The 9,971-nt window shown below is 51.3% G+C and overlaps 1 protein-coding gene across 10 annotated transcripts in view; it reads left to right on the plus strand.

Annotated features, from left to right (window-relative positions):
- MARF1 (meiosis regulator and mRNA stability factor 1) overlaps positions 1–8,835 on the plus strand; it is a 39,531-nt gene extending 30,696 nt beyond the window's left edge. For all 10 annotated transcript variants that reach the window (XM_045461828.1, XM_045461831.1, XM_045461826.1 and 7 more), the window contains 5 exons: positions 688–900; positions 2,092–2,152; positions 2,240–2,365; positions 3,991–4,161; positions 6,187–8,835. In XM_045461828.1, the coding sequence (XP_045317784.1) occupies positions 688–900; positions 2,092–2,152; positions 2,240–2,365; positions 3,991–4,161; positions 6,187–6,431 (816 nt within the window). In that variant the 3' untranslated portion in view covers positions 6,432–8,835. The remainder of the gene's footprint in view (positions 1–687; positions 901–2,091; positions 2,153–2,239; positions 2,366–3,990; positions 4,162–6,186) is intronic.
- Positions 8,836–9,971: the final 1,136 nt, after the last annotated feature.

Genomic DNA, 9,971 nt, shown 5'->3' on the forward strand with positions numbered 1-9,971 from the left:
AGGTATTTTTCCTACCTTAACTACTGTGCAGTTCTGGTTTGTTCCCCAGTACCAAATCCAACATTTTCTAGAGTCTCTCAGTTCTCTGTTACATGAACACTGGTTCTAGGAGGCATAAATAGGTGATCCGATACAAAAGGCTTTCTGTGGCCTGTGAGGGTTGGGAAATACCCCTTCCCTTAGAGATTTTCAGTGTACATTAAGACTCTGGAAAGGTTTCTGGTAAAGGAATTTGTTTACTTGAGGACAGAAGAGCTTTGGGGTTTCTTCCCTCCATGCCCTGCAAGAATACCACTGTCGTCATCTGCAGCACAGTGTTCCTTGGAAGGCCATTTTGGGAGTGCGAGTTCCCTGGGCTCAGTCCCTGCCGTCTGATGCAGCTCCCTTCCCTCCTCGCTGCCTCCTTGTTTGAGACCCCAGCTTGGCTAGTTTCCTTCCTTTCTGACACACAGTTCCCTCAGACCTCTGCCGGCTTAGAGGCACAGATAGAACCAAGGTTTGCTCAAGGCGCTGCTTTCTCTCTGAGGAGATCCTTGGATGAACCCCTCCTCCTCCTCCTCCTCCCTGGCTTGCTGTCCCTTTTCAAGTTGACTTGGTGCCTTTTCATTCTCAGCTGGAGGCCCGGACCCCTGGGGGGCAAGGCCAATACTCTGGGAGTTTCTAATGCGTCTTTTTCTCTCGAGCCAGGTTTTTACTAATGACAAGACAGAGGAGTGTGTGAAGCTCACAAGCCTGTATTTGTTTGCCAAGAACGTGCGGTCTCTACTCCATACTTACCACTACCAGCAGCTTTTTCTCCATGAGTTTTCCATGGCCTATACCAAGTATGTCGGAGAAACACTGCAACCCAAGACCTACGGCTACAGTAGTGTGGAGGAGCTCTTGGGAGCAATCCCTCAGGTGCGTGTCTGCCGAGCTTCTTGGACAGCGTCTTCGGGACAGCCCCAGGCCCGTCTCCTGCACAGGAGGTGGAAATGCTGCCGGGTCGATGACGTGGCAGGCATTTTGAAAAACCTACCATTGGCATAAAATGAATGACTTCAGCGTTTCTCCTTCATTCTGTGAGCCCGTATTAAGTTCCTGTCTGCCGGGTGATTAGGTGATGGAGTGAGGTCAGGGCACCTGAGCAGGCGATGAGGCAGTGCGGTCAGTGCCGCCATTTTTGGGTGCAGTGAGAAGGGACCACGAGCAGGGCCCATGCCCGGGCTTGGGGTTCGTTCTAGGGCCGAGATGTTGGGGATGCGTAGAAGTGAACCCTGTGACAGAAGGGGCTGCATAAGCGGATGCAGGGTAGTGACCAGCAGTGTGGAAGGTTCAGGGCATTTACAAGTAGGCAGGGGCCCATCAGTGAAGCAGGAGCTCACTTGCGGGGGCCTTCCTCCTTCAGGTGGGCGGGAGGGCCTGGAGGGGAGGGCAGGGGGGAGTCTCAGGTTTGTGTGCGGAAAGCACCAATGTCACTGCTGCGACCCAGACCGGTGGGAGGGGAGGAGAGGGCTTGGCGAGGATCCTGGCCGTGGCCAGAGTCCAGGTAGGAGTGACACCCAAAGCGCACCTGTGTGAGAGGGATGGGGGAGGCAGGGAGGACCTGGTGAGGCTGAGGTCGGGGGCTCGGTGACAGGCGCGTGTGGGGCGGTGCAGGGAGCCAAGGACCTCTGCTCCGCTCTTGCTCTGCTAAGGACATGGAGAGAGGACTTCGTTTTAGAAGTAGGACCGGGGACTTGCTTTGATTCATCTCCATGAATCCTCTTAGGGTATGTTTACTAGAAAAATTAGTAAGGGCTCTCCTGTGAGAACTGTCTCCTTTAATAGACCAGAACTGCCGTTTGGGAGATGGTCTTTGGAAGAGCCGCAAAGCATATTTTTAAAGCTGAGTCTCACCGTTTTTAGACTACGCATCTTCTCGTAAGGGACGTGTTTCTGCCAGCTTCTATCACTTTAAAAGCTAAAAGAAGCATAGAAAATTTTTCCTTGGCGTCACTTTCTAACTTGTGAGGTATTTCGGGTCAGCACAGTTGGTCACGTTCTGCCTGGATTTAGGATTTATTTCCTCTCCTTTTCCACTGCTTAACCAGTAGTATGTCTCGTGTGCAGGTGGTCTGGATCAAAGGACATGGTCATAAGAGAATTGTAGTGTTAAAAAATGACATGAAAAGTAAGTAAGCACCCATCCCCTCCCCGCTCCGGAAACCTCGGTTGTCTCACCGACTTCTCCCTCTGATGGGCCCTCTTGGTCCTCCAGGCCGTGTGAGTTCACTCGGGCTCTCCCCTGTCAGTCCTGAAGACCAGCCCTCGGCCACAGAGCGCATCCCAGCGGCGCCCGAATCTTGCACAGCCCCGGAACTCAGACTTGGAGCAGGCAGCGATGGTAAGCGTGGAAAAACGGAACGAAGCTTGTGAGATGCTGCAAGTGGCTGGGAGTGGGTTGGGGGTGGGGGTGGAAAAGGACCACAGTGGGTTGTTTTCCTTTGTTAAAGTCAAGTCTTCTTACATTTTCCGAAGCAGTCCGGCGTTTAGTTGGTACCTGAAAACCTGGCCTGCTTTTGATGGCATTTTGTGGTTAGCGGTTAAGGCTCTTAAAGCATGTGGACGCCCCTGTAGTGACAATATGTGAGCCCAGTTCACATGTTCGAGGACAAAATTTCTTGGACACTTGTTAAAACGGTATTTTAAGACCATGGCAATAGGGTCAACTGTGCTGCACTAGAGGAGGGAGATCGAACTCAGCTCTGAGTACAAGGGTGAGGGGGGCAGTGTGACTGGGTGGCTCAGTCAGTTAAGTGTGTGACTGTTGATTTTGGCTCAGGTTGTGAACACAGGGATTGTGAGTTCGAGCCCTGTGTCGGCCTCTGGGCTGACAGTATAGAGCCTGCTTGGGATTCTCTCTCTCTTTCTCTCTCTCTCTCTCTCTCTTTCTCTCTCTCTCTCTCTCTCTGTCTCTCTCTGTCTCTCTCTCTCTCTCTCAGAAATAAATAAATTAAACTTAAAATAAAAGTGGGGTGGGTGGGGATATTTTAGTCAAGGAGCAGAGTGAGGGAGGACATCTGGGGTGGAGGATTGGGGACCTTGTTCAGAGAGCAGGGGTGCGATTTCTCACAAAACCCCGCAAGCTATTTGCTAAGAGCAGACTTGGCAAGGACCGGACAGACATGGAAGGCCAAGGTCAAGGCCTGTGGGGAAGAGGGTTCAAAGGGCCTGGGCTAAAGTTGGATCAAGGATAGTCTTTGTTACAGGATCTCCCTGGGAAAGACTGGATAATAATATATTAATAATACTAAGGACAGCAGTGGCTCACTTAGATTTTATGTGGAACCTTCTCTGGGTACAAGCTGACTTGAGCTCTGTAGCAATTTTAACTTTATTGTAAGGGTTTTGGGTGGGTCCATTGCTGTGTATGCGCCTTCAGTCTTCATACGACCGCGTTAGTCGCTAGTTAGAAGTGTTGCCGTGGCCTGTGCGTGTCCAGCGCCTCACGTGTGCAGCGTGTTAGACTTTCTAGAGCTCCTGAAGGAGCTCTGTGCCCTCAGCTGTCACGCGTTGCCTCCAGGCTACAAATGAGGGACCCAAGTTCTGGGAGGTTAAAGGGCTTACTTACCCAGGTTCACTCAGTTGGGGAGTGACAGACCGGGGTTCAGCTCTTCCGGTTTGGAGCTCTTGCTCACTTAACTACTTTATATACCGTCTGCGGATTCTTGTGTCTCCTCTTTAGAAGCCGATTGTGGAACCCCTCTTTTTTTTTTTTTTTTTTTTTTTTTTTTTTTTTTTTTTTTTTGGCTGCAGCCCTTAGGAGATTGCTATTCCTAAGAACGGGAAATACTGGCCTGTGACATTTCCCTCACCAAAGAGCGACCAAGGCCTTTCTGTTAATGACTTTTTTTTTTTTTTTTAACTGAGAGTTCTTGAGTACTTCCTGGCCTTTTTTGTCCTGAAGGCCGGGAAAGAAGGCCTCAGGCACAGTCTCACGGTAGAGTCACGCCTGCCTTCTCTGTCCAGGGCCCCATCAAACCGAGCAGGAGCTCCTCCGCCTGACCAACAACTCCCCTGTGGACCTCCTGTGTGCGCCCGTCCCGTCATGCCTGCCGTCCCCTCAGCTGAGACCAGATCCTGTCATCCTCCAGTCTGCTGATCTCATTCAGTTTGAGGAGCACCCTCAAGCGCCTTCTGGTAGGATGCACCGTGTTGTCGCGGGGGTTTTCTCTGTGGATTAAAAGAGAAAAGAATGATGCCAGTGTGGTAAACATTAGATGGAGGTGGGGAGCACCTGTGGTTTTTCAGGCACAAAAATACCTGCACTGATGATGATTATTCAGGACCCTGTTTTCCTGTCAGTCTTCCTGCAAAACGAGGCTCACAGCCCGGGGTGGCTCAGGGAGCGGCAGGCCCGGACAGGCGGTGGGTCTGGAGGGCTGATGCAGCCGGGCCGTGGACAAGGCCACGGGGGCGTGTGGAGGGCTTGCTGGGCGTGTGTTCCCCGCCTGCGTAAGGGGCAGTGGCTCGTGGGCGCACCTGGCACCAGCCGCACGCGGCAGCCCGGTCTGGCCTAGAGTCGGGGGGCTGCCCCGCGTCCCCGGGCCTTGTGAGGCTGTGAGCAAGGGAGGCGGGGAGGGCGTCTGGGACGTGAACTCTGGGCTCTGCACAGTGATCTGAGAAGGGACGGGAAGCTGGCCGCCTGGAGCACCGACCTGGTGCCGGCCCCGCGTGTCCCCCTTGTGCCTGACCCCACGCTTGGGCTCACAGGCATGTTCATGCTTCACCAGAACCACAGCCTTGCAGGGCAGGTGACGAGGGGTGCAGCTTGGGCCGCCACTGGAGACCACGCTGGCCCCAGGCTGCTGGACTGGGAAGTGGCTGAGCCAGGATTCGAACCCCAGCCTTCTTGTCCTGCTTCTGTATCACCTGGCCTCCGCAGAGGATGGCCCACCGCCTCTATCGAGGCCCTTCCCTTGTCGCCTTCGTCTATCACAACGAGTTCTTCTCCGCTGTGTGTACTGTTTCCGGGGAACGCCAGGCACAGCCTCGTGTTGCCCGGTGAAAGAACTGAGGCTGTTTATCTGGAAAGTGGGAGGGGAAACATACACGTGGCTCTTGCCCCTAGAAGGTGTGACCTGTGACAGAAGCAGGAGCGTCCGTCCGTCTCAAGGAGGCACAGCTAGAGGGGCGTATGGTGGATAGTAATGCTTCCGTGGGGTTGTGGCTGTGGTGCATTTAGTAAACGTGGGCTCCCCCATGCGCGTGTGACGAGGGGCACAAATGTAATTGCAGTGGCGTCTGCTGTTGTCCTGAGTGTCGGCCTGAGCAGGGAGCCGGGGCTCTGCATCCCGACTCTCACTCTCTCCTCTCTGTGCCTTCGGTGCGAGAGCCCCTTACACACGCAGGGGGGTCTCTTCCAAGCAAAACTGGCCCTGTGTGTATAGCGGGCCAAGTGTTTGGGGCTCAGCCAGAGAAAGAGCAGCCTGTAAACACTGCCGGAAAAGCGGCTGTGTTTCAGTGTCTGGGTACTTGAGAGTGATCCCGACTCTGCAGCTCTCTCCCTGTTTCTGCCCACCTTAGTTCCACGGAGTGCTGTCCTCTGTCCGTGGAAGGGCCCGGGGCTTCCTGACACTGAGGTCCCTCCTGGTGTGAGAGTGTTCGGGTCCCAGGAGGCTGGTGGGTCTTTCCCTGACAGAGAGAACGATTGGGCACAGGATCCAGAGTGGGGAAAAAATGTTTCTGAACCATTGGCTGTTGAGTTCTGGCCAAAATGACGTTCTCTAAAACCTCATTCCCGGGAGAGCCGATGTGTAGTTTATAAAATACGTGACTTTAAGTGACTCAGAGTGACCACATAGCTGGTACGTACATTGTGACCTGGGCATGATGTTTGGTGGGTTGTTTTTGAAACATCTTTTGAGGGGCCCAGGGTGGCTCAGTAGGTTAAGCGTCCGACTCTCGGTTTCGGCTCAGGTCACCATCTCACGGTTCGTGAGTTTGAACCCGGCGTCGGCCTCCATGCCAACAGCACGGAGCCTGCCTGGCATTCTCTCTCCCTCTCTCTCTGCCCCTCCTCTGCTCTCTTTCTCTCTCTCTCTTAAAATAAATAAACTTTAAAAAAAGTTTTACAAGACATTTTTTGAGGTAATCTTAGAAACTAAAAACCAACATGTCTGGCAGGTCCTAGAACTGAAGGGGTTTGCTTTTCTGTGTTTACAGAAATCATGATTTTAAACCAAGAAGAGAGCATTGAAATTGCAGTACCAGTAAAGAACAAAAACCCAGCCTCCGAGTCCAGCTCACCCTGCGTCTCAGCAGCTGCCCCAGTGCCTCCCTGCCCCTCCTCGGAAACCTCAGAGTCCCTGCTCGGCAAGGACCCCGTGGAAAGCCCGGCCAAAAAGCAACCCAAAAATAGAGTAAAATTGGCAGCCAATTTTTCCTTTGCACCTATAACCAAGCTTTGACTCGCGTTTTGAACATAGAATTAGGATGGGGAAACGCTGTCTGATTCTGCACACAAAAGTGGGTTCAAAAAACACAGCCTTTTCTGTTTGAATGAAAACCCCCTAGAAGCCACTTACTTCATCTGTATCCCATAACGTTTTGTTTCTTTGACATTGAACACAGCCTTGAGCTGAAATGTTTTTCTTTTTTCCTCCCCTAATTATTTGGGAAAAACAACAACAAAAAAGCCACCCCAAAACTTCCTGGCATTTGTTAAAGAATTCTTAATATATTTTACCCAGTTTTTCTTATCACGAAATGTAATGATGTTCTCTAAGAAGAAAGCAGTGAGAACTCAGCTCGAAGGGAGTGGTTTTACTTCCTTCAAGCCACACCCGTGGTCGAATCTTACATGTAGCACAAGATAGCCTCTGAGCCTTTGCTTCCTGGTGTTTCCAGACAGTCTGAATCAAGTGCATGGTGTGTCTTTGCATTGAAGCCTGCTCCACAGCCTGTGCGTTCACACACGGAAGCAGAAGGGCGGGCGAGGTGGTGAGAATGTGTTTTCACGTTGGATTAGGAAGGTTCCTAGCTTCCATGTGACTTGTAAGCGTGCCTTGGTTTCTTTTGTTTTTTGTAACTATGTCTGTAGTTGACAAATGTGGCTTCATGACGAAAATTTTTAAATGTTTCCGCTTCAGGGTTCCATGTAGGAGCTTTCTAGAAAGTTGAGGATGTTTTAAGCTTCCCTTTTATGTTCCATTCCAGTTTGATAGGCAATGGGTTAAGGAAAAGGAGATGGCCTTGGTGTCATGAATTGAAAGTCAGCATCTGAATTCTAGCACACAGTGTTGTGTGTTGAGAGGCAATGTTGGGAAGAGAGTCTGATTTCCTAAAATATGCATGAAATGCATAAATTACAAATCAGAGCCGAGGGGGTGCGTTAACAGGAGTGATACCGATACTCTTTCCACTAGGAAGAGACAGAATTCTATCTATACGTGTGAAGGCCAAGGTTGATCATCTTAACCTTGTATTTGTCATTTTAAACCTGGTTTCGGTAGCCGGGAAGCTTTCTGCGCGAGTGCATGTGTGTGCGCGTGCGTGTTGGCTCCGTGTCTTTTAAGAGTGTCCGCTTTTACTGTTACTTCTCGCTGTTGTTGGAAGCATGTTTGGTTGTTTTGTGGTGTCTGATGTTGCCCTTTGGGAAAAGCCAGCCTCTGAGGGAGCACTGCCCTGTGGAATGACCTTCGCCTCGAGGTGGCAGAGGCATCCGGTGACGGTGACCTCTCACCCCTCCTGGAGAAACCTGACATTTACAATGGGTTGTATTTGTTGGGCAAAAAGGCGGATTCATTCATAGAGCAGAGAGAACCCGTGGGCTTAAGGTCTTCTGCTACGGAGATGGTTTCTTTGGGGGAATTGTTCATATTTTGTAATTTCTAGAAGGCCGGAGAGTGGGCTCTGATTTCTTCATAGCCAGCATTTGGATAAAATGCCACAGAACAAGGGCTAGAGAGAGATTTTTACAAGTCAGGTTTTTGTTCCCCAAAATCTCTAAAATGAAGCCAGTGATTCTCAGTTCTCCACACGTGGCCCCAGTCGAGATGGAACAGCACTGGAAAAGCCTTCCAAGCATTATGGCCCCTCTGCGAACCCTCTGGGAACGAAGGCATTTCCTCTACAGACATAGGACGGCAGGAAGTCAAATACAGATGTGCAATTTTTTTTTAAGAAGCTTTTAAACAGTGTAATAAAGTTGGTGTTGAGAACCTCAGTTGCCTTATCCTGAGACTTCTTAAGGCTGAGTTTGCACTCTTGGACTTTAGTTTTGCTCGCAGATGCGGGATTGACTTTAAAAACGTAAGAGGTACCATTACAAGTCACTTAGGGACAGTCTCAGAGCGGCTTCTTTGAGCAACAGACGGAGAAGAGCCTGCAGACGTACGCTGTCGTGGGAGTCTGGTCGAACCGAACCGCTTGCCGGGGTCACCAGTCAGCCTGGGACGTGTGTGTGACTCTAACGGTCGCTGTTGGAAGGTGAGAGAACACAGCGAGAGCTCGGTGTGTCGGTGATGTACTCCACAACGGCCAGTCTGATCGTGATCTATTTTTTTATCCAGAGGCTTAATTAAATGATGTGACAAAATGATGTATGAGAATTAAGACAATGAAATTCTTTATTTCTGGGTGGAAAGATGTACCAGATTAGATTTATCTGTTTTAAAAAAAAAAAAAAAAAAAAAGACAAAAAGTCGTCACCAAACCCCCCTTTCCCATCTTGCACTGTTTGTTTTGGATTGGGCTTGGGGGAAGAGATGTTTTTCTTAACTGTCTACTTTGTTTCAACACTTTCTTTGTGGTTCAAGTGCTGTTTTGTGTGTTGGGACCAAACAGTTGTCAATAAACTTTACAAAGCAAGCATCTAATTGGAGTTTTCTGAGTTGATGTGGGATTTGTTTGTGGGGTGGGACGAAAGGCCAGTCCAGCCCTCTCTCCGTGTTGGGTTCCCCCAACTTCTCACCCCTTCTGAAAAGTCTGTCAGGAAGAGCACATCAATCTGACATCTCAGCGGCCCTTTCCGTTTGGCACACGGCCCTGGACGGTGGCCACGCTGTTGGTGCTTCGTGTTCTGGACCGTCCAGGGTCTCCAGCCGAGTTCCAGGCATGATCACACGTGGGGCGAATGACAGTAGCCGCAAACCCCCTCTGGCTATAAGCCTGAGATAATCCCTCGGATCTCTGTCCCTGTGAGAGAAATCCATTTTTGCAGGCTACCTTGTTTTTTGGCCACGCCCTGGGCATGCTTTCCGAATAAGCCCATCTGGAAAAGACTTCTTACACAGATTCCACTGTGAAGCCCGTCCCCTGAGACCACCGTGACCCCTTGCAGGAATCTGAAAGCACCCAGAAGACACCTGAATGTTTGGATAAATTGCTTCTTCGTGAAGTACAATTATTTTTTAAAGCCCAACATTAAAAGGCTCTTAAAAGCCCTTGGCGATCCTTTCCGAACATCTTCCGCGGCAGCAAACCTTTGCGGAAAACCTTGGGCAGCCACCGTACCCCTTCTGAGGGAGGCAAGGAGGTTTCGTGGGTCCGGACTGGGATTTGCGATGGGCACTGCCTCTCTCCTTGTGCATTTCCACGCGGTGTGGAGGCGGTGGCTTCGGAGATGGCCAGCTGAGTGAAGGCCCCCCTCTCCTTGCACAGGAGGTGGGTGTCGACATCTAGAACCTGGCTCCAGAAGCTTCGCCCTAGCTGTTCCCTTCACCACCGTGAGGAGCGTGGTGCTCTGGGATTTCTCTTCCTGTTTTCTAGCTGCTTCATGTGGGCAGAGGCCGAGTCGGGGCTCAGGAGCATCCCCGCTGCTCCCCGTACCGGTGACCTGCCGTAGCCTCCGCTCACGCCGTGGATTGGACGGATCGCACGTTGGCCCTGGGCCTGAGCAGGAGCGGGCCCCCTGACTCGCTGCCCCATGAACCAGCGGCCAGGGTGGCCTCCACTCCTTTCTTACCTGGCCTGCACTCCTTTACCACCCGCTCCCACGATAAATAGGA

Source organism: Leopardus geoffroyi, chromosome E3, assembly GCF_018350155.1.
Source record: "Leopardus geoffroyi isolate Oge1 chromosome E3, O.geoffroyi_Oge1_pat1.0, whole genome shotgun sequence".
NCBI lineage: Eukaryota > Metazoa > Chordata > Mammalia > Carnivora > Felidae > Leopardus > Leopardus geoffroyi.